Below are 24,082 nucleotides of genomic sequence, written 5' to 3' on the forward strand. Positions count from 1 at the left end.
CTGTTCTGAGGGTCTTACCTCAGAAGCCTTTTTATGAAAGATTCTGCCTCCAGCCCAGATTTAGTTTACCAATTTGTAGGCCAACATGACTAAGCAAAACTCATGCTTCTAGTAGAAACTCAGTTGCAACCTTGCTATGGAGCAAATGCCATCTCTCCAAATGGAGAAGAGAGCTGATTAGAATTTTTAAAAGTGTATTAATAGGAAGGCGAGTAATAATGTTACAGCTAAAAAGTGCACAGAAAAAATTGCACAACAATACAACTGTTACATACTTTTGGAGTTTCTCCATTGAATTACAGGGTATGTTTCACCCTGGCTAGTACGCTTAGTCTCTGGCTATAACTCAAATACATTTTTCAAGTCTTGCATTTTTATATACTCACTTTACAGCAGACCTACCCTAGGTGAAAAATGGAATGCCTGTAAAAATCAGAAAAACAATATGTTGCATTTTCACTGCACAGAAATCTGTTCTACTGAAGCAATTCATGTGGAACACAAGTGAAGCAATATAATTTCCTGAAGAGAATGCAACTAAATAACTATACAGTGAGTAACTATGAAATTGTTTTTTGAAAAGCTTTTAGGGATAAGCACAGAAAGTAGTGGTTTTGAGACACAGTAAGATACAGTAGAGAGAACAAATCTAGAAGATCAGGTTTCTGTTCCCACCTCTGCCACAGACTTATTCTGACCTTCAGCAAGTCACTGTACCTCTGTCTCCCCATCTGTAAAGTGTGTAATTTACTTCACTTCCTATGTAAAGCATTTGGAGGTCCATGGATGAAAGACATTTGTAGTGAGGCAGAGTGGCCTCCCTCAGAGTCTGACAGTCAAGGATCACTACATTACTCTGGTGGACCGAGCCAAACCAGCACTGCCCCTGCCAAAAATGCAGGAGTGAGACAGGAAGCATAAAGAAAAGGCTCGACAGCTTAGTTGGTGCTGGGCCAGGGAAGGAGGCGGACCTCTCAAGCCTGCGGCATGACTTCAGATCAGGCCTCAAGCCACCCCACACCCTCTATAACTGAGGAAGGAGAGGAATTACTGGGACTACTGTCTGCCATTTACCCAGAAGCAACTGAGGATGTGTGGTCCATGAGCCATGTCAATAGACTGCAGTAGTAAGTAGCCATGGGGAACCGGATATTAGTCCGGTTGTACTGCCGGGAAGCGAGTCAGCGTGTTTTGATGGGATCCCTGATGACCCAATGACAGGACCACCTGCCACTGTTAGGGGCCCCGGTCAGCGACCAGATGGAGTAGGGTGGGCCTGGGTCTCCCTACCCCATGCTGCCAACCCCACTCCTGGAGTGGCAGCCTACTCACCATGGGCCAGAAGGCCTGTGTCTTGTCTGTGATTTGTCCAAGTCCATAGGCTGTGGGCCCCTAAACTGTGATTGCTCCAGTCCAAAGCTAAAGACTGCTTGTTGCTCTGCCCCACCCAGACGGCCAGAGCCACTAAACTACTGATTGGGTGTTTGCTATTTGATGCAATAAGGCAGAGTGGCCTCCTTCTGAACCTGACAATGAAGAACTGCTACAACATTATATAAGCATTAAGTATAACTAGAAGTACTTGTGTACTTTAGAATTACTACTCCAGAGTGATGGGTTATTCATAGAAGCAATGACTAAACTTCAGGGATGGCACCCAGTGATCTTATAAACAAACTTACTTAAGTTTAACAGCAATAGATATCTAAGCTATACACAGGCTTTCAGTGATCACTTCAGGTTAGTTACTATGGATTTAGGAATTCTCTCTAACTAGAGCACCACTCTTGAATAAGAATCAGAATAGCAGTCCCAGCTACCTAACAGGACAGTAGAGTGACAGAGGCACTACTGCCCTGTGTGCAGGTCACCTTTAGTTTGTATTCACAGAGCAAAAGATACCCAACACGTACTACCCATTGCACTCTTTTCCACAACTAAACTTATTATGCATGCCTCTTCCCCTGAGATGTCCCTTTGTTCTCATGCCCCTGCACCCAGGTGGAGTTTGCCCTAATTTTAAGTGGGTAACAAATCCTTAATTTAAGCCTTAGCAGTGGAGCATGGGATAGGCCAAATCAGATTCAGGACCTTCAAAGCACTTCACAACCATCCTTTGAGGGGCCAAACACTCCTTAGAGAAACTGAACTTCATGCACTGAATTAAATTTTAAGTGCCAAATCATATCAAGCCAAGGCTGGACAAGATTGGAAGAACAGTTATTTCTTGAAAGTCTAGAAAGTTTAGGGAAACAAGGGCCAAATCCTTTTATCTTCAGGAGAGAAAGAAAACAATTAGACACATCCAATTAACTTAACCTTCTGAAAGAGATCAGAACCACTTGAAAGATACCTTGTTAAAATCAGCCCCAAAAGAAGAGTTATTTTTGATAAAGTCATCTTAGCACCAAGTTAATACACCACAAAATGGATAATATGTTTCCATTTAAGATCTTCCTATGTGTGTGTACACTATGCATAGTACAGTGGGTCTCTGATTAGAGCTGCTGAGCTCTATTGCAATGCTTATGAAAAAAGATAATGCATCTCCTGCAAGAACAATAATTCAACGTAATCGAAAACTGAGCTCTTCATTTTGCTACGCTCTCCACTCCACATCCTCCTTTCTCCATCCAAGTAGAACGTGGCCTCAGTGACTAGGAAGATGGTTCCTAACCCAGGGATTATCTTTCACTTTGCCCTCCCCGAACACTACCTAGAAGCATACATTTAAGTCTTGCAGCCCTTTCCAAACAAGCATTTTTTCCTGTCCACACAGCTACAACTCACCCAAGCTCTCCTCATTTAATGTTCTTGACTACTGCACCCTCTTCTTTTCCGGTCTTTACTACCACCAAGTTATTTTTCTCAAGTCTATTCAAAGTGCTGCTGCTATCATCTTTTTCCTGGTTCATACCTGAGTGGTTAGGTAAGATTGAAGGTAAAGAATCTAACGAGTTACCACAAAACCAAATGCCATCTTTGTTCTCAGCCTTTCCTACCTACCAATCAGTTTCTCCCTCAGACACTTGTGTGCTTTCTCCCATACCACCTATTACACACGGAAAAGACTCAGACCAAATCTGTCCAGCCACTACCAAGGCGCACCTCCTCCAAGTCCCTCTTTAAAATTCACCTCTGCCAAGGCACATAAAAAAAAACACCTTACCTGCTGATAATGAGAAGGCAGGTGACTAGCTGTGACCATCCCCTCTTCACATTCCTTCTACTATTTTGTCTCTATTTCTATCCCCAATTAAAGCACAAGCCAACAAAATTTATAACAAAGATATAATTCTTCACTATAGTCAATAGCCTTCACTATATCCCCATTTCCAACCCCCTTGTTTGCCTTTTAGACTGAGGCCTAAAGCATAGGGATTCTCTCTGTGTAACTCAATGGGACCCCAATCATCACTAGTGTCTCACAAGTAACATAACAATGAAGCCATCATGTTAATGAAATGTTGTTCTCAGAGGTGCCTATGATTATTCACACTTGTGGAATACACTCAACAGTGCTGTGGAGCTCTAGGAACCTTCTAGGAAAAGTGCCCTTCAGAGTTGAACAAGTACCTAGGGCACTGAATGTTCAGCAACAACATGAATATGCAGAAGAAACAGTTCAAAAACCCTGTCTGCTGTTAAGTAGCTTCTCTTTAAAGAATATTCTTATTTGCAGGTAACCAGTAAACAGTACAATTAGATCAGGAAGGATATATCCGTACTTAGGTGGCCCAAAAGTTGGCATTACTGGCAGTGCAAAGGAGAGCAGCAAAGTAAGATACATAGATTGATAAGTAGGGAATGATAGAGTTAGGCTGGGTCATGAAAGCAAGGACACCAAGCCAAGTAATTGATATGTTGGGAAAGGAGAAGGCAATAGAAAATTTTAAACAGAGTGACATGGTTATAGTGACCAGTTAGGAAAACCATCTGGACTCAGATCCACAACAGGACTCAGGTGTTAAGTACCTAAAGGTTAGGCATAGTACCACCCAGTGGAATCTACAGTCCTGATTTAGGCACTCAGGATCCCTAAGTAGTGCATGGGGATAGGTGCCTAAGAATGAGATCCACAAAAACCAGCATGATAAATCGGGAGCCCCCTAAGACCGATAATAAAAAATGCCAAGGAGGAGGGTATAGCATAAGCCCCACCCCTCTCAGGAAGTTAAGTACCTAAATCCAAGCAGGAGGGAGATGGCTACCTCTGCTTGGTAGTCTTAGCCATGGACCTCCCCTGGAGTTCAGCACCCAAGCCATTTTTGCAATAAACACAGGGAGGGAGATGGTGGTAGACTCCCTGAACCTTTAACACAGTGCTCACCAGGCATGCAGGAAACCTGGATTCATTCACACCCCCTCCCCCTCCACTGATTATGTGGAGAAGGGATTTGATCTTGGTTTCCCATCTCATGGGAGTGCCCTAACTACTGGGCTATTGGATAGTCTTGTGTGGGTTTCACTCTACTGTTGAAGCTGTTCCACTTTGTATAATTAAATAACTGAACACGCATTGCAACAAAAAGAGAATGACTATATCCAACAGGTTAGAGCATTCACCTGAGAGGTGGGACACCCAAGTTCAAATCCATTCTCCACATCAGGTGGAGGGGAGAAGGAAGGAGGGAAGAGGACCCAAGTCTCCCACATCCTGAATAGACCAATCACTGGCCTAAAGCTTTCAAGGAAGGCAACCTCTTACCTGCACCCACTCCTGCTATTGTGTGGAGTTAGGTGTGCTCTGAAAGCACATACCATATCAGGCCCTGCAGGCAAAGTAAGTAGGGAGCTCCTAGATTGAGGATCCCATTGGGGCTTAATTGGAGACTAAGGGGGCTGTACATGTACTCGCTGGTAGGAACTCAAGCATCTAGGGATTTTAGGTACTTCCAGGGTTGGGTGGCAGCTAAGTAAAGGTTTGGGGATTTCACTAGCACCCAAAGATCGGACATAGGCATCTTAAATGGCAAGTAACCACGTAAGTCCTTTTATGGATCTGGCCCCTTAGCATCTGTGTCTCAAGCGAACCAGTGGGAGGAAATGTCAGGGAAGCCAAGATGAGGATAGAGTAATCAAAATAGGAAATTAAGGTCTGACAAATTTCAATAGTATAAAATGGAGAGAAATGGTAGTTAACTTGGAAGCGGCAATGTGACAACACTTAGTCTAGGTGTGTGGGGAGAAGAAAGAACCTAACAACTCCTTGGTTACTAAATTAAGTGACAGCAAGCATGGTATGTTCTAGAACTGGTAGAACTGGGTTTAGAGAGAAGAGGTTTTGGGAACATAAGAACGGCCACACTGGGTCAGACCAATGGTCCATCTAACCTAATATCCGGTCTTCCAACAGTGGCCAATGCCAGATGCTTCAGAGGGAATGAATAGAACAGGTAATCATCAAGTGACCCATCCCGTCACCCATATCCAGCCTTTGGCAAATAGCAATTCCTGCCTATCCTGGCTAATAGCCATTGATGGACCTTTCCCCTATGAGCTTATCTAGTTATTTTTTGAACCCCGTTATAGTCTTGCTAGAGAGTGTTGTGAAGGCCAAGGAGTTCCAGAGTTTGACTGTGCATTGTGTGAAGAAATAGTTCCTTTTGAACCTGCTGCATATTAATTTCATTTGGTGACCACTAGTTCTTGTGTTAGGAGGAGTAAGTAACACTTCCTTGTTTATTTCCTCCACATCAGTCATGATTTTATAGACCTCTATCATATCCCCCTTAGTCATTTCTTTTCCACACTGACAAGTCTGAGTCTTATTAATCTCTCCTCATATAGATGCTTTTCTATACCCCTAATAGTATTAGTTGCCCTTTTCTGCACTTTTTCCAATGTCAATACATCTTTTTGGATCTGCATATACTATTCAAGATGTGGGCGTACCATGGATTTATAAATAGGCAATATGATATTTTCTGTCTTATTATCTATTATCCCAACATCGTTAGCTTTTTTGACTGCCCCTGCACATTGAGTCGATGTTTCCAGAGAACTATCCAGTAAGTTCAAGATCTCTTTCTTTAAGGTAATAGCTAATTTAGACCCTATCATTTTATATGTATAGTGGGATTATATTTTCCAATGTGCATTACTTTGCATTTATCAACATTTAATTGCATCTGCCATTCTGTTGCCCCGTCACCGATTTTGTGAAGTCCCTTTGTAACTCTTCACAGCCTGCTTTGGACTTAACTATCTTGAGCAGTTTTTTGTACCATCTGCAAATTTTGGCACCTCACTGTTTACCCCTTTTTCTAGATCTTTTGTGAATATGTTGAACACTACTAGGCCCAGTACAGCCCTCTGGGGGACAGCACTATTTACCCCTCTCTATTCTGAAAACTGACCATGTGTACTACCCTTTGTTTCCTATCTATCTTTTAGCTAGTTACTGATCCAGAAGAGGACCTTCCCTCTTATCCCATGATCACTTACTTTTCTTAAGAGCCTTTTGGTGAGGCACCTTGTTTGAAAATCTAACTATATCCACTGGATCACCTTTATCCACATGCTTGTTGACCCTCCTCAAAGAATTCTAGTAGATTGGTGAGGCATGATTTCCTTTTACAAAAACTGTGTTGACTCTTCCCCAAAAAATTGTATTCATCCATGTCTGCTTATTCTGTTCTTTACAATAGTTTCAACCAATTTGCCTTGTACTGAAGTTAGGCTTATCGGCCAGTAATTGCCAGGATTGCCTCTGGAGCCTTTTTAAAAAATTGGCATCACATTAGCTCTCCTCCAGTCATCTGGTACATAAGCTGATTTAAACAATAAGTTACAAACACCAGAGTTAGTGGTTCTGCAATTTCAGATTTGAATTCCTACAGAACTCTTGGGTGGATACCATCTGGTCCTCATAACATACTACTGATCATCAATTTGTTCCAAAACCTTCTCTAATGACACCTCAATCTGGGACAGTTCCTCAGCTGTGTCACCTAAAAAAATAGCTCAGGTTTGGGAATCTCCCTCACATCCTCAGCCATAAAGACCAATGCAAAAATTAATTTAGTTTCTCCGCAATAGCTTATCTTCCTTGAGTGCTCCTTTCGCACCTCAATCGTCCAATGGCCCCAGTGGTTATTTAGCAGGCTTCCTGCTTCTGATGTACTTGACGCGTCTTGCTGTTACTTTGAGTCTTTGGCTAGCTGTTCTTCAAATTCTTCTTTGGCCTTCCTAATTATATTTTTACACTTCACTTGCTGGAGTTTATGCTCCTTTATTTTCCTCAATAGGATTTAACTTCCATTTTTTAAAAGGATGCCTTTTTGCTTTTAACTGCTTCTTTTATTTTGTTGTTTAGCCACAATGGCACTTTTTTGGTCCTCTTACTATGTTTTTTAATTTGGGGTATACATTTAAATTGAGTCTCTACTATGGTGTCTTTAAAAAATTTCCATGCAGCTTGCAAGGATTTCATTTTTGGTACTGTACCTTTTAATTTCTGTTTAACTTCATTCTTGTGTAGTTCCCCTTTCTGAAATTAAATATTACCATGGTGAGCTGCTTTGATGTCCCCCCCCCCCCACACAGGGATATTAAATTTCATTATGTTACAGTCACCATTACCAAGCGGTTCAAGTATATTCACCTCTTGGACCAGATCCTGTGCTCCACTTAGGACAAAATCAAGAACTGCCTCTCCTCTTGTGGGTTCCAGGACTAGCTGCTCCAAGAAGCAGTCACTTAAAGGTGTCAAGATACTTTCTCTCTGCATCCTGTCCTGAGGTGACATGTACCTAGTCAATACTGAGATAGTTGAAATCCTCCATTACTACTACATTTTTTTATTTTATACTCTTTAATCTCTCTGAGCATTTCAGAGTCACTATCACCATCCTGGTCAGGTGGTTGGTAGTATATCTCTACTGCTGTATTATCCATAGAGATTCTATGGCACAGTTTGGTTCATTTAAGATTTGTATTCCATTTGATTCTATGTTCTTTCATATATAGTGCCACTCCCCCACCAGTACAACCTATTCTGTCCTTCTGATATATTTTGTACACAGGCATTAATGTGTCCCATCGATAACCCTCATTCCACCAAGAACAAGGATGTGGTTTTTTTTTGGTTGCTTTTTTTTTTTTAAATCCCACAAGGTTTAAGCTTAATATTTTACATTAAAAGGTTGTTTGCCATGCTGTTCCTAGGACAGACAGACAAAGTGAGTGAGGTAATATCTCTTATCTGGCCAATTTCTGGTGATGAAAGAAAAATTTCTGAGCTACACAGAGCACTGAAGCAACTGAAGAGCTCTGTGCAATTCAAAAGCTTATCTTACACCCACAGAAGTTGGCCCAATAAAATATTTTTCACCACCCCTTGCAAAATTAAAAAGGTTTTCAAAAACAGCTTCCAATTAATCCCACATTTCAAGAGAAAGTGAAGTGCAAAGGTGGATTTACGTGGTCAGACACTGAGTTCTAACCTAATTCAAGGAACTAGAGCATAATGTGAATTTACAGTTTCTAGTGGAACTAAGCAGCAGATTAAAGTACCTTTGTTCACTTGAAATAACTGCCCCCGTACTTAACTTGAAATTAACCATGTGTATTTACTATTGGATACTGTAAAAAAGGATTAAATCTTTAAAATCCACACCTATTAAAAAAAATCAATCAATCAGTTGGCCATTCGGAAGACAGGGACTCAAAAGCAAATTGGTTTATTCATTCAAGTTTACTCATTCTTGTATCAGACACCATCAAAGTCTGGCATTAAAATTATCAATAAGGAAACATTGAGCTAATTTGGTTACATGTTACAAAAGAATCCTCCTAACTGGGACATCTTGTGGAGAGCATATCATCCGAACTTAACAACTTCTACATAAAGAAGAAAGATCATTTTAAATCTCTTCAGACACTTGAGTGTAAATTCTGTGAACTGCCAATATTTTATCTATTAATGCACTGGAAGACAAGATCTTAAGATTCAATAGCTGTTTGACCACTACATAACCCTTTGGCACTGGTCAAATGCATCCTATGAAAGTGTAGTTTTTGCAACTACTGTCCTGAACTTATCTTAATGGTATTAAAAAGGCAGAATTGCCCTAGGACACATCCCAAAAAGTGGCTCTCAGTTAGGCATGTCCATAAGTGACGTATAATTGCATTGTTTTCCACAATTGTAGAAAAGGCTGAAAGTAACAATGTCAAATATGAAGGCACATGGGAAACTGGGTAAAGAACTCTACACTGCTGCCATAAGAGTCAGTTGAAGATCTACAAGTAGAAATATATGCTTCCATCCTTCTCACCTCACCCCACCCTCACTACACCCAATCACTCTGGAAAAGGGAGAAGGCATATATTGGTCAAACTTTGCCAAAGAACAATATCTTAAATCAGAAAGCTGATTTTACGTAGAAATGAAGAAAAAAGTTGAATCTTGATCTAAGATGAATAGGAGAGAACTCTTCATATTGGTACTCTTACATCAATTGCTTTTAATCCCATTAGAGCATATTGTACCAACTGTTTCGATGGGATTGCTTTCAAGCTGTTAGTATGCACAGGTTCCAGTCACTGGCGGTGCTTAATTTCTCATCTACTTTAACCTGGAGTTCAGCTTGGGTCACTTTTATTTTTTAGTGTGACCACTAGAAAATTACATCAGCTCAGAAACAGAGTCTGACATCCAAACCTATAATTAAGTCTCTCCTAATAAAGGCAGTCTGGACTCTCATAGCATGTCGCCTGGTTAAGACAGCAAAGTAGAGAACAGACAGCTGGCATTCCTGAGCAAATTCTGCACCAAAAATTAAATTTTGTTCACAATATTAAAATTCTGCAAATCTCTTCCAAGCTCAGACTAGAGCAAAGAGCTACAGGCCCCTCCCACCCTGCAGGGACCTAGGTTCTAGCTCCTGTCCAGAAATCTATACAGCAATGAAACAGCCTCGCAGCCCAAGGCGCATTAGCCCAAATTGGCTGACACAGGCCATCTGAGGGTTTTTCTTTGCTTTCAGACATACCCTAAAGGGTAGCACATCTTTAGGAGTGAAATTAGGCCATGATCTGGCACAGAACTTAAATATGTGCATAAAGTTCAGCATCTGAGTATCCTTATTGAAATTAATGCTTTGCCAGATTGGGGCCTTAGTGAATGGTATGGCTAAGTAGCACTCAGCATGTCACTGTATAGTCACTGGACTAGAACTGAAATTGACAATAGATTAGAAGGGCAATGGGAATGGCAGCTCCAGCGTGGCAGTAGTGAGTACAGGCCACTGGTTGCACAAAGGTGGGGGAGAAAGGAAATCATCCTGCAGCGCCCCCCCAATCTCAGGACATGGACTTGGCGGTGAGACTGACCCGAACACTGACACAACGCAAGGGCTGGGCCTACTCCAGAAACATCCCAGGGCCCTGCCCCTCCATCCAGGGATCACCGTGATAGGGAGAGAGATGGACCAAGTCTCGCATACACATTCAGCCCTGTGCCCCAATCCAGGTGCAGGGCAGATAGGCTAAGCACAGCAAAATTCAAGTATGGAGGGGCTTATTTTGAGGGGTCCAGGTGCGGGGTGAGAGTCCTCTGTGGGGCAATCTGGGTGTAGGTGGCTCAATAGGTGATCTGAATGCACAGGGGTTCATTGGGGGTTCTGGGTGTAGGGGGAATGGAACCCAACAGAGGGATCCAGATGGAAGTGTTTGGGGCTCAGCAGGGGAGGTCTGGTGTAGGGGAATCTGGGTGCGGGGGATTAAGTGGGTGGTCCAGGTGCTAGGGGAGTGGGGCTTGATGTCTATATGCATAGGGCTTGAGAGGACAAGGGGCATCCCAATACAGTGACCCCTTCCCCCACAGCTGGGGAACAATGGGGGGCAGGAAGCAGGGGTTGCAGAACTTCCTGCAGGCAGGGGAGGTACCGGTGGATGGGTCTGACCCAGCCCCGGAAGCGGCCTGTGCAGCAGAAGAGGAAGTCCCAGCCACCCCAACCCCAGCCAGTACTAACAGCTGAGCCCAGCACACCATAGGAGCTACCAGCTCAGGCACCCTCCCCAGCAAAGCAAGGGAGAGGGATAGAGTCTCACAGGCACACTCAGCCCCGCCCCAAAGACAGTGATTTACATCTCTCCCAGTTGCTCCTGATGCCTGTACCAGATACGCGCACTCAGGACTGCTGCCCGGGAAGGGCATGTGAATCAGTTATTCTGCAGGGAAAAAGTAAAATCTGCAGGGGATTCTGCACTTGTACAGTGGTGCAGAATTCCCCCAAGAGTAAGCTGATTGAGGTCAACCTAGATAGGGAATTAATTGTTAGTAGGTTTGAGGGAAAGCACTGATGGTTCGTTCTTGCCTATACAGTAGCTGGCTTTCCATTAAGTAAAGCAAAGCCTGGTAAAAGCAGATAGCAACTTAGCACCTATTTTAAACTACAAGCCAAACATGGAGACTTAGATTTCAAAAGTAATCCAAAGTAGCTTTTTTTCAGCTCCAAAGTTGCAGCTTTTGTTTTTAGGCATCATGCTGATCCTTGTTTTCATGACTTCTAGACTAGACTACAACCACAGCCTGTACCTGGGGTTTCAGCTGCCGATGTATTATGAAGTTAAATAAAATGCCTTCAGCTAGTTGTGGACTGTAGCTTTTCCACAATGCCATTATTCTCACATGTTTATGAGGCCAGGAATCAGTGATCCTGTATTTAACTGGCTACCTTAAGTGCACTAGAAGCCTCATAATGCCTTAAAGAGTAAGATTAACCTATATAAGGAATCACCTTCCTCCTCTTAATAGTATTTGTGGAAATGATCAAACTGCCCAAAAAGTACCAAAGCAGGGTCTTCAGTTGAGGGCCGGATAACTCTAGAATAGTCTCACAAGCAAGGGATATTGAGACACCTTTTGCATGTGCTGAAGATGTTCTTTTTGAGCTTGTATGCTTAAGGGTTATGTAAGTAGACAGATGTTTTACGCCATGTCAAAAAAAAAAAAAAAGGTTTAGCTTTTCTGCTGAACAGAAAAGCCTCTAGGCCTTGCCATATAAAATTTTAATTAACAATGAAACATCCAAGTCTTCTGACTAGAACACTGAAATCTTAGAAATGCAATTGACTATTTTATACAAGTTTCAGTTAGGCCAATATACTATACGAATTCTTTTTAAACGTTATGTTTGATAAATGGTACAATAAATCCTATTAAATGCAAATCAATGAAGTGTAACAGTAAATATGATTAAAATACTAAAACAAAACTGAACACTTTCTCCATCACCAGAACTTCAATGTCATCAATGCAAGTTCTTACAATGTTACAAATAAGTGTGTTGGAATACTTACACTTCCAATTCTGACCTTACTGGTTAACTAGCAGTCCTTAAGTGACCAAAGACTACCATTATAAACAGATTAAAAAATAATGTAGTGACATTTGTATTCAGAGGACCCTACACAATTAACCTTTCATTCCAATTAGAAGTGATAGATCTTTGAAAGACTTTCCAAAAAAAGACTTCTTTGGCTTTTCCTTGGGCAGTTTACTGGATCTTTTTTTAGTCTGGTGAGAACATCAGACCTGCCCTTATAAACGATATACCAATGTTAATTTTAAAAGTGCAATTATGAACTTGCCAGAATTGCTGCTAGACATTTACTCTTTATAAGTTACTAGTAATGAGATAATACCAACTACAACACATGGACAAATTCAAAATTTCAGAGCATGTTTAAGTTACATTAAAATGTAAACACTAAAACTAAAGTATTGTTTCATAAATTGAACAGGGTAGCGTGCTGCTTTTCACCAGACCCATGGCTGCATCACTTGCAGTGATTCCATTCTGAATTTATGAAAACTAACATGAACTAGGCATGATTGGATGTTTAATATTTATAGACAGCAAAATGCTATTTCCAAAATAGGTCAAGTCAATTACTGCTATGTTTTAAAGACATTAAAGGACAAATTCTGCCCTCATATGTAGCACACAACACCTACTGAATTTAATGGCTATGTCTACACAGAAAGTGTTAGTACCTGTATTACAGGCGCTGTCACCAATGGTGAAGCTGCTCCAGTGATGGCAACACTATAGGATTCAGGTATTTTTACTTGGGCAGCTTTTTTATTGTATTGGTAAAAATACTTGAGTCCTACCAACACTAAACTTCAGCACCAGTCCAGCTCCACACTTGCTCTAAGACAAATAGTGGTTTCTCTATTTACAATGAATTGAGTGCATATCAAAGAACTATTCTTAATTAAGAAATTATGTTTATAGATGTTAAGTTTTTCTAGATTTATCCTGCATTAAATTAACAACTAATCAAATCTGTGGAATGCCAACTTACAAGCATTCTCACAGTAAGTCTAAAAAGACAGACACAAAGGATGTTACAATATGTATCATCCATCCTTTCAAGGATCCATGTCAACTTAATATGATGCTTCAAAACAAAAAGCACTCCTGCAAGGACTAAAACTGAACTCCCCAGAAGAAAGAGAAAGAAGAATACAAGGCAATTAGCATAAAGACAGAAAACAGTTTAGAAATGGTGAGAGCAAGTAAAAATATTAAAAGAGGCTATTTACATTTGGAATAGTGAAGGAAGTCTGAACTAAAGCCAAAGCTTAACACAGAACACAATTGAATACTGTCTGAACACCCATTTCTGTTTTCAGTGCATGTAATGGATTTTTATTTTTAAAGTATCAGGCCTTGTCTAAACTACCACTTATACCAGCAAAACTTTTGTCCTTCAGGGGTGTGAAAAAACACCATCCTGAGCAACGTAAGTTTTGTCAGCATAAGCGCTCGTGTTAGCTGCGTTATGTTGACCGGAGAGAGCTCTCCTGCTGACACAATAAAACCACCTAAATGAGCAATGGTAGCTATGTCGACAAGAGAGTGTCTCCCACCAACATAGCGCTGTCCATACTAGTGCTTATGCCAACAAAACGTATGTCACTCAGGAGGTTGATTTTTTCACATCCCTGAGCGACAAAAGTTTTGCCTGCATAAGTGCTAGTGTAGACAAGGCCTCAGTGTGAGGTGGTGCAGAGAAAGAATACGTTTTACCTATACAAACACCATTCACCGGAAGTCCTAAATTTGCACAGAAATTTAAATAAGTGAAAAAATTTCCGTTTAAATTGTACAGTTCTTTTTTAAAAAAGTTACAACTAATAACTCTTAATGTTGTCCTTTTACAATTTTTGACAAACACTACAGCACTATGAGAACCTGCCACTTTGCGTTATAACTGAAGAAATTATATTCTTGTTGCTAGATTAATTGGCTCATTAAATTTATTAATGTGTAAACTTTTGTACCTCTAAATGGTATTCAGCCACCCCTTCCTCAGTCCCCCGGTCTATACTAACCACAGTAAGAGATATTTGCCTATTTTCTAAATCCTCTAGAAACATGTACTGCATCTGTTACCATCAATGTACAGTCAACAGCTCTGGATTTAAAGTGTTCCAAGAATAAGTTCCTGTAAGGCTATTCATTCCCCTTCTCCAAAGCTGATATGGAGAATGTGTATTCAATGCTTTTTGTACAAGTACATACATTTTATTCTGATTGGAGGGGAAGAAAAGCTAAGTAAATGAAATGAAAGATTAATTTATTTACATTATATGCTTTAATTCAACAGGTTACTGGGATCAGTACAGGGGTAACTGGGTGAAATTCTACAGTTTATTATGCATGAGGCCAGAAGAGCTAATGATCCCTTCTGACCGTAATCTATCAACGTTTATACAGGAGAAATATGCATTATGCAGTAGTAGAGACTCCTCTAATTAAAGTCTTTTCTTATTTTTGAGAATGAACTGAGTGCTCAGTTCAAACATTCATCAATTCATTGCATTGCTTAGAGTTATCTTGCATCATCTACAATTGTTTTTCCATGATCCAGAATGGCTTTTCAATCATTCAGGACATTTTAGGTTTGTCCTCAAAATGCCCCTTTAATCCAAAACTGGGATAGACAATACACATTTGGAAAACCAGGCCCAGCTTCTACTGTGACAGATCCCCTGCCTGCCTTCCAAATATCCAGATTTTCCCCACTCTACAAGCTTCATATTTATGGCCAAAGAAAGCCAGCCAAATTTAATGGGGCCTTACCTCCCCCTCCTCTCAGCAGCTGTCCTGCCAACATGGAGCTACCAGAATCCGATTGCCTGCAGTACAGGGCCCAAAGCAGTGATTTATGTAAATGCTTTTCATAGGAGGCTCATTTAATCCTCCTGCCCTTTTACTATTTTTACACCCGCTGGGAGCCTGCTCCAGACTAGTTTATGCCTCCCACCCTAACTCCTGGCAGGAGCCACCACTCTTCCTTCCCTCTGCCCCACTGAATTGGATGTAGTAGTCAGCAGGTCAGTCCAGTCTCCCCCAGTTTGGAGAAAGATAGGGGAAATGACTATATCCTACAAAAGGCACAGCCCCGCTCTGCACCGCTCCCCCCTCCTCCTAATAGGGCTGCCCACCCTTCGCCGGGCGGAGATACTTACCCCTGTACCCCCGAGCTGTATGTCCTGGTTTTCCAGGGTGTGCCGGGGCTCTGCAGTGCTGACTGGGATAGCTGCCTAGGCGCCTGCTGGCGAGGGCAGTTGCTCAGCGCGGCCCCCCGGCTGCCGGACAGCAGGTAATTCATCCCATACGTGCTGGCTTTATTCTCTCGTTTCCTGCGGCCCGGGTGGTACTGATGCTGCTGCTGCTGCGGTGAGGCGGGCGGCGGCTGGTGCGGGCTGCCGGCCGCGGGCTGCGGGGGCTGGTGCGCGGGGCGCTGCCCGCTGGCGCTGTTCACTTTGTTCTCGTTGAAGTTAAAAAACTCCCCGGGTCTAGCCCCGCTGCCGCGAGCCCCGGCCCGGCCACAGGAGGAGCCGCTGCTGCAGGAGCCCGAGGAGGAAAAGCCGGGGCTCTCGGTGCCGGACTCCACCGAGGAGCAGGAGGACGAGGAGGACACGGAGGGGGATTTCTGCAGCCGCCTCCCTCCCTCGCTGCCGCCGCCCGCGGGTCCGGCGGCGGGGACCAGCCCGGTCAGCAGGGCCGGGGGAGAGTGGGAGGGCGGCGGGGAGCAGCAGAGGCCACCGTTCCCGGGCGGCCCAAGCCTGGCGCAGCCGCGGACGGCGGGCGGGGAGGCGGCGGGGTCCAGCGCCGGGGAGTTGAGGCAGAGGTAGTGCGGGAAGCCGCGGCCGCCCGCGCCCTGCGAGGTCTCCCAGATCTGCATCCACAGGGCATTGGCGGGGCCTTTCTGCTCGGGCTGGATCCAGGCCACGCGGGGATCCATCCACCCCGCCCGCGGCCCCGGCCGGCCCCGCTCACCGCGCCCGGGCCGCGGCCCCTCCGCCCGGCGCCGGGTCCGGAGCGGCGCTAGAGACGCGCCGCGGGCAGCTGCATCGGCAGGGGACGGGAGGGAGGCTCGGCGGAAGAGCCCGGCGCGGCTCGGCGCCCCGTGCCGGAGGGGGAGGAGGCGGGAAGGCCACGGGGAGCGAGCGGGCGGGCGGGCGGCCCCGGCTGTGCCCAAAGTGCCGCTGTCGAGCCTCCTGCCCTAATGGGGCACCCCCTCCTCGCCGGAGCTAGAACCAGCAGTGCGCATGCCTCGTAGATTTTAAACCTTCACTGGCTATGGCCGCCCTGGCAACCGCACATGCGCACTGGGAACCGGGGGCGGGGCCGTCCAGGCAGGGGAAATGGCTCGGAACGTTAGTTCGGCTGCTCCCAGCGTGCGCCCGGCGCGTGGAATTTTGGAACTCTTAAGAAAAGCCGAGACGCGGGGAGGGGATCTTTTACCCCACTACGCCTGCGCGCTGCTGCGTGGAACTTTCTGTAGCTCTAGAATCCAGCCGAGGGTCCAGAGAGGGCGCTGCGTCGGGGATTCCCCTGCCCCGCCCCAGGTGCTCGGCCTTACACTGCGCTTCTCACGCTCAAGGAAGGAGTGGACTCTCCTCAGTCCAGTTACCTCGTGCGGAAAGGAGGCGCTTTGCGGTCACGTGGGCGAGAGCTCCCAGATTAACCCCACACTGAGATTCGGATAAATAAAGACCCATCCCCGCGCCTAGTGCAGCCATTGCAAAAATTTCTTGGGCTGTAAAGGAAGCAGGGTGGGTCCGTCTCTTTGCTGAGAGGCTCGAGGGCTTTGATCTACTTTTACCCAACTGTTTCCTCCCAAAGAAGTGTTTTTCAGCAGTCCAAAGGCTCTTTAAGCATCTAGGGGCGTGCGCCTACACAGATACTATGGTATGCCAAACGGCGTGTTAAACCATAACCTGCAGTCAGGGATGGTGACCCACCAGCACCAGCTCTTGGAGGCACTGAGCCTCCCACAGTCACAATGGGCTGGTTTGTAGAGGTGTGCAGCACTTCTGAAAGGTAGGCCCAACATTCCCCACTTCTCAGACTACAGATGCTGTACAAGTCTTGTAAAGGCAAAAATGTTTTTCTCCAGGGCTCCACACCAGCTTTTGCTAGTTGAGGCAGGGCCATAGCCCACAGAAGAGAGAGGTGCATTAGCCGGGAGCAGGTTCCCTCATGCCTTTCTCCTGCATTGCACAGTAGTAAGCATAAGTGAGCCTGTCCTTTTAAATCAGAAGTTGTAATTATGGTATCAGCCTAAATATATATTTAAAACAATTTGCTGACCTACTGTCACTGTCCTTACTAATGCGGAACTTTCACTGACTTAAATGGGCTACCTCCATCACCCCCCCACCTCCAGACTATGGGGGAGGGGACGAAGCAGCCTTTGCAGAACCATGAAAAACAGGTAAGTAAGAGGAGCCTTGACTTCACAATTCTTCCTCCTGCAACACCTTCAGCAGCATAGCAGGCATATGCTGGGCTGGGTATATGCCTGGCACAACGTACACTCTCCCAAGAGCAGTGTGAAGAAGATCACTAAGGCTGTAACTTGCTCAGTTACAATCTCCATCCCAGGGTGCTCCATGGGCAGAACAGCAACTTGGCTTCCCATTACTCAGGACAGATTATCATTATTAACTAATTCCCAATGTAGCTGTGAACAGGTAGAAAAAAATAGACAAAAGAGTTTAGGAAGCAACTAAAGCAAGTCAAAAACTAGTAGTGTGTGTCAAATGTCTTGTTAGTTCTCCATATATTTTTTCTTTGGAGAGGGTATTTTGTGAAGGTGTTCCCATCTCTGAGAAGAGAACAAAGAAGTGGATTTTAGGGAGGAGTTTAAAGAAGAGAATAAAGCTTGATGGGCTGCATTAAAAAAGGGGAAATGTTGCATGGTCGTTTACTTTCGTCACAGCAACCTACGGTTCTAGAAGCTTCTAGGGAAGCAGGGAGATCATTTATATGAGCTTTCCTTTCTAAGGAGCTTAAGAACTCTGGGTCGCCTACATTTTGGAGTGACGGGAGCTAAGCATCAGGAAGATGTATTTCCTGAATACATGTGCTTCCCCTTCCACTACTTTAGCAGCTCAAAAGGTCATGGTGAAATTGTGCACTCGCTGAAGCAAAACTCCCATTGACTTCAGTAAGACAGCTGTACTCAGAGTTTATTTCATGTGCAGATGACATTGCTCTGGCAATACAACACACAGATCTTCAAACCATCAGCCATACTCTCACCAATGACTTCTCAATAATGGCAGACTACTTCCAAAAGTGGAAACTTAGGCCAAATTCCCCCCCGCCAAAAATGGTCTCTGTCTAAGTGGAAGACAACAAATCTTAGACTTAGACAACAAGGCTGCAAAAACTGAGCTCAAAGTGACATTCTGCAGTGAGCTAGTTGAACATGAAGCCACTCCAAAATATCTAGAAGTGACCTTGGATCGCAGCTTGACCCAATGACACCTCAAGAACACCCAAAACAAGATTAAGATTAGGGTGAGCCTCGTAAAATGGCTGGTGGGAACATCCTGGGGTTCTGATCTCAGGACACTGTGCACAGTGGCATTAGCCCTACTCTACTCTGCAGCGGAATACTGTGCACCAGTATGGGCCCGTAGCTCTCACACTAAGCTCCTGGATCCACAACAAACCAGGCAATGCGGATAATCTCGGGAATATTAATGTCAACTCCAACAGATTGGCTCCCTGTTTTGTCCTATATTCACCCTCCAAAAATACAGAGGGACTCCCAAACCTCCAATTTCCTCTCCAAAGTAAACCAAAATACCAGAATCTCCCTGTATGATGACCTGAAGAATCCTCCTAGAACAAGATTAAAATCTAGGAACCCTTGGACTCGCAGCAGTACTTTGATAGATTTCAATGGTGATAATCAATGGTGTGCAACCTGGGATATCTCATCAGTCCTAAATAAGCACCTAAATGACCCTACTGAAGAACTACCAGGCTTTGACCTGCAACGGAAAGAATGGTGCATACTTAACCGCATAAGGACATCGCATGGAAGATGTGCCCAGAAACACTTCCAGTGGAAAATGAGAAGCAGCCCAGACTGCAATTGTGGACTAGTACCTCAAACCATGGAACACATATACGTTTGTTTAAGGGTAGCCTCACTGATATTCACTGACTTACCCCTGATGCAATGAGCTGGATTTCAAACCTGGACATTGACCTATAAACTGATGGTTGCAAATCAAACAATGCCCTATGAAGAAAAAGAAGACTTCAGTGAGTAAAGAAATTCAGCTAGAAAAGGTTACTGTTAATGTAATATTCAACATTTTATAGTCCTTTTTTCTACTCTGTATAATTTGTAGTTGGAAACTTGATACAGTGATTTTCTTGCTAAAACGTGTTTTGTCTGTTGTGTGTGCAGGTGCTGAGCTACATATACCGATTTCTTCTTGGGGGAGATTGTGGGGGACAGTACTGAATCATTTGTCTGAAGTAAAAAAAATATACAAAGATTCATGCAGACTTTGCAAAAAATTACAAAGGTAGGTCAATTTTTCCTTTGAAATTTGTTCCATTTACTCAGAGAGTTAATAATTCAGGCAGCTCCTTATTAGATCACATTTTTCTTTCCTAGAGAAAGAAGCTGAGTGAGGTAATATCTGTTATTGGACCATCTTCTGTTGGTAAGAGATACAAGCTTTCAAGCCACACAGAGCTCTTCTTCAGGACACTAAAATCATGAACTGAACAGACACTGGATTATGGTTTATTACAACAATCTCTAACCTACTTAGACTCATTGCTCTCCCCTGCCCCTTTTTTTTTGTTGTCCTATGATTGCAGAGGTGTTAACAGGACACTGTACCTTGAGTGGTCCTTTAGAATACTTGCTACCTATTTATGCTAAACAATCTACTCCACCTTGCATTGAGCTCGGAGTACCTTTCCCAGACTAAAGAAGAGCTCTGTGTGACTCAAAAACTTGTATCTCTCACCAACAGAAGTTGTTCAAATAAAAGATTTACCTCACCTACCTTGTCTCTCTAATATCCCAGGACTTACATGGCTACAATTACACTGTGTACAATTATGGTCAGTGTTTAACCAGCAACTGAAGTCTACACCTGTAGACTCCCCTCCCTCCCCAAACTTTCATTTTAGAACTTCATCACTAAATGGAATTCAGAGTCCTCCCTCCCTCAGTCTCCAGGTAGCATGTCCATTTACGCAGTTTATCCTTTTAAAATAACTTTTATTCAAGGCTTTGCATACTCAATAGTGAGCTGGCCCAACATTTTGATGCAAGCCCCTATGGTTTCTGCAGCATACTGAAAGTTTTATGGGGGCTTCATTTAAATTAAGAAATGGATACTTACTGAATTAAATACAATTAGTTCTCTAGTTATTTTGATAAAAGATTCAATTTACTTTATACTGTCCCCACATTTTTGTAAAACACTGCAAATTTTTGGGTTGACACAGCTGCAATGCAGAAGCTGTTAGGAGGGACACTTAAAGGTTTTTACTTTTTAAGAAGTAATTTAGAGATTTTGGGATTGAGGGATAAACAAATTATCTGGATGCTACTGTTAAATGATCAGAAATTATAGTTAACTATTAAAAAAAAACAACGAGAGTCCTGTAGCACCTTAAAGACTAACAAATTCCTGCAGGCATAAGCTTTCGTGGGCTGCAACCCATTTCATCAAATGCATGAAGTGGAAATCACAGATAGGAAGTATATATATATATACACACACACACACACACATCCAAGGGTAAGAAACAACAATGGGTAGAACAAGTGCTAACAAAGTCAATTCAGTTAGAGTAGATGAGGCCTATTCACAACCGTTGATAGAGGTTGATCAATGTGGAACCTTAACTCTGTCCTCTTTTAGCAGTGCCCCAATATGCAACATTAACACTTTGCCAACCCCTCAGTTGCTGAAATGTAGCAGCTCTTCATCTCCTTTCACAACCCATTAACTTGCCCACAAAGGATTCCATCTAGCACTATTTTTTTAAAAAAGTTGTCCATGCCGCCTTCCTTCTACCATTTTTGAGGATGCCTCAATATGCACCTGTCACATACTCACACTGGCCCTTGCCACTTTACGATTCAGGAGGTTCCAGATCATGGTGTACACTTGCACACTCGGCCAACTCCCCAGAGAGAATACCATGTGTACAATTTAAGAAATTCTTCACACACTTTGACAACTCCCTTTCACTTACTCCCAAGATACCATCTCAACCTACATTGTCACTTAACCATCATTAAAGCACCTCACTGCTGCTTATCACCCTTTTGTAATTAAAGCCCTATGTCCTGCTACTGATAATCTACATAATTCTATATAGAAATGATGCACACTGCATCCTGAAGGTATGCACGGAGCTCTTCCCTTTCCTCACACATGAGAAGGTGGAAAACAGGTTTTCCCATATAATCACAAATTTGTCATGCACCTCACGGTAATCTACATATCTGCATATCACAAACACACCTTTTACCAATCAGGGGCCAACTACTGCCTCCACCATTTAGGGTCAGTATACTTAATATATGGACTGCACCTGGAGAGCATGCAAACAATTCCCACTGGCTACTGCCAGTTCCAGGGGAACAGATGGAGGGTGACATAGGCAATGCTGGAGTCCTAAAAAAGAAATGCTGGAATACAGGGCAGTGGGAGGCCCTGGGAGGAAGCTGAGGGGAGCAAGGGAAGCTGGGACAGTTCTAGAGGAGCAAGGGATGATTCCCTACAGAGCCCATCCTGTCACTGCCTTCCTCCTGCCTGTGCCCAACTCCTGATCCCTATGGGGGCACTCCACTGTCAGGGAGACTCTACTACCCACCTCCCAACAATGCTTGGCTCTGGCTCCACCCTGGTCTCCTGGCGGCTCTGCTGTCCTCCTTCTCCCCTCCCCCCCCCCCAGTCTCAGCTGCAATGTCCCTGGATTCATTCGTCGTGAGACACTGCCCCAGGATAGGCACCATTCTCATGAGTTCAGAGAGCACTCTACAGCTGGGGGGGGAAAGGTGCCACCTGGCCCAGAACTGGCAGAAGTACCAGAACCCCATTCCAGCTCCTAAATAAAAGTACCACAATGGTGTTCTGAAGCGTTCTTGCACAACTTGAGCACTGGGTGAGAGCAATTCCTGTTTTCCTTTTCTTCTGTCCTTTCCTTCTGTGTTAGCTGGAATTCTGTAGGTGAGCATGAACCAGTTGTGACAGGAAACATTTTGGCAACTATAATGGGCCATCTTGGGGCACTGCTGAATGAGGGCTGTATGCTCAGCCTTAACTGTGCATTTCCTGGTTTTCAGAAGTTTGAGTTTTGCTGAACACTCCATTCTGCAACATGTCAGCCTACCACCAAGCAATCTTAACTCTGTATTAACCCCGGGCGGGGGGGCTGCCATTGAATTTCTTTAAAAAAAACAAAAGAAAAAAACCCAGGAAAATATATGTTGTAAGTAGGAGTTAGTGGTCATTTAGCCAGTTGTACATAGCACATCCTGCAGTTTACTTACTGAGCAAACCAGCCTCCCACCCTGCACATCATTTGGGTCCTACCAGCCCTGTTTTGGCACATATCCACAGCCATGCCACTAACCCATTCACTGTGTCCCCCCTCCAACCTGGCCCCTTTCACACCGCTCTACCCAAGCTTCTTTCTATATGCAGGGAACACGACTTCTTCAAGTCCTCACTCCCTGCTATACAAATGTTTTTATTGCTGTTACCAGCCCCTGTTCCCCAATAACTCAACTTGCATACAGTGCCTGGAGTGAAGGGCAATTATGTTACAGTGGAATGGTGTTCCTGGTCATGTTTCAGAATGGCTTGAGGGTAGTGGTTGTGGCAAAGCCAGTGAGAGAAATCAGACGGGGTTTCTGTTCCAAAGTTTTATGTTTGAGAAAAATATACTCTGACCCTTGTCCAATAGATGGATCCCATCAGAGAAACAATGAGGTATTAGAGCTACTAATGTCTCTGTGCTATGCATTACATTTTTTGATCTGTCATGAATCATCCATGAATATTCCCAGTTAATATCCTTCCAAACTTTATTAATAGCTTTCATATTGTTGCTCTAGCAATTATTCTGTCTCATCTCCTGCACACAAGGTTTCCATCTTGAAATTCCACTCCCCCTATAGACACAACCCCTCTACCTATCCCCCGATCTCCCTATTCCCAGTTCTCTTTCTCCAGCTTCTCCTCCCCTGACATAACAAAAGTTTTGGTTAGAGCACTTACTAACTATTCTGCTGTGTTCACAGAAAAATAAAGACATTATATTATAACAGAAAAATGTGTAGCAAGCAATATGAGTTATTACATTTTTATTTCACAGGTGTACAAAGCTTCAGACTAGAACCATCAGTGGCAGAGTATTCACCAGATGCAATGGCATCAGCACAGTTCTTCAAACTACCTAGATAAGCATAAAGTGATTGCATAGAAATGCTCTTATGGTCTTTTTCTTCATTGGTGCATTTTCACTGGAATCCTTCCAGACTGCACATCTATATAAATGAAGCAGTAAACATAAAATCTGTGTCCCTGTCATAGGGTGCTATCTCAGCTACCTGGCCCATTCATGTGGTCTCTTATTCATAACATACATACAGTTCATTTCTTTTCCTCATGTGTACCTTTAATCTTTAGATTCCGAGCATAGCAGGAGCATGTGTCAATGGGGGCCTTCCACCCAACTTTCTCTACCATACCCATCTCACTCTCTGA

The 24,082-nt window shown here is 43.7% G+C and overlaps 1 protein-coding gene and 1 long non-coding RNA gene across 8 annotated transcripts in view; one reads left to right on the top strand and one right to left on the bottom strand.

The window, feature by feature from the left end:
* TENT4A (terminal nucleotidyltransferase 4A) overlaps positions 1–16,658 on the bottom strand; it is a 103,266-nt gene extending 86,608 nt beyond the window's left edge. For all 5 annotated transcript variants that reach the window (XM_067529593.1, XM_067529584.1, XM_067529575.1 and 2 more), the window contains exon 1: positions 15,494–16,658. In XM_067529593.1, coding sequence (XP_067385694.1) covers positions 15,494–16,272 — 779 coding nt within the window. In that variant the 5' untranslated portion in view covers positions 16,273–16,658. The remainder of the gene's footprint in view (positions 1–15,493) is intronic.
* Positions 15,498–23,804, top strand: LOC137140899 (uncharacterized). 3 transcript variants are annotated; one of them, XR_010916506.1, is made up of 3 exons: positions 15,498–15,627; positions 19,744–19,864; positions 23,691–23,804. It is a non-coding gene; the product is annotated as an uncharacterized lncRNA (long non-coding RNA). The 3 variants fall into 3 exon arrangements; XR_010916502.1 differs by lacking the exon at positions 15,498–15,627 and adding an exon at positions 16,676–17,086; XR_010916504.1 differs by lacking the exon at positions 15,498–15,627 and adding an exon at positions 17,101–17,354.
* The last annotated feature ends 278 nt before the right edge of the window (positions 23,805–24,082 follow it).

The sequence above is a fragment of the Emydura macquarii genome, unplaced genomic scaffold (genome assembly GCF_026122565.2).
Source record: "Emydura macquarii macquarii isolate MOO-44397 ecotype Brisbane River unplaced genomic scaffold, CSIRO-AGI_Emac_v2 contig_320, whole genome shotgun sequence".
Classification (NCBI taxonomy): domain Eukaryota; kingdom Metazoa; phylum Chordata; order Testudines; family Chelidae; genus Emydura; species Emydura macquarii.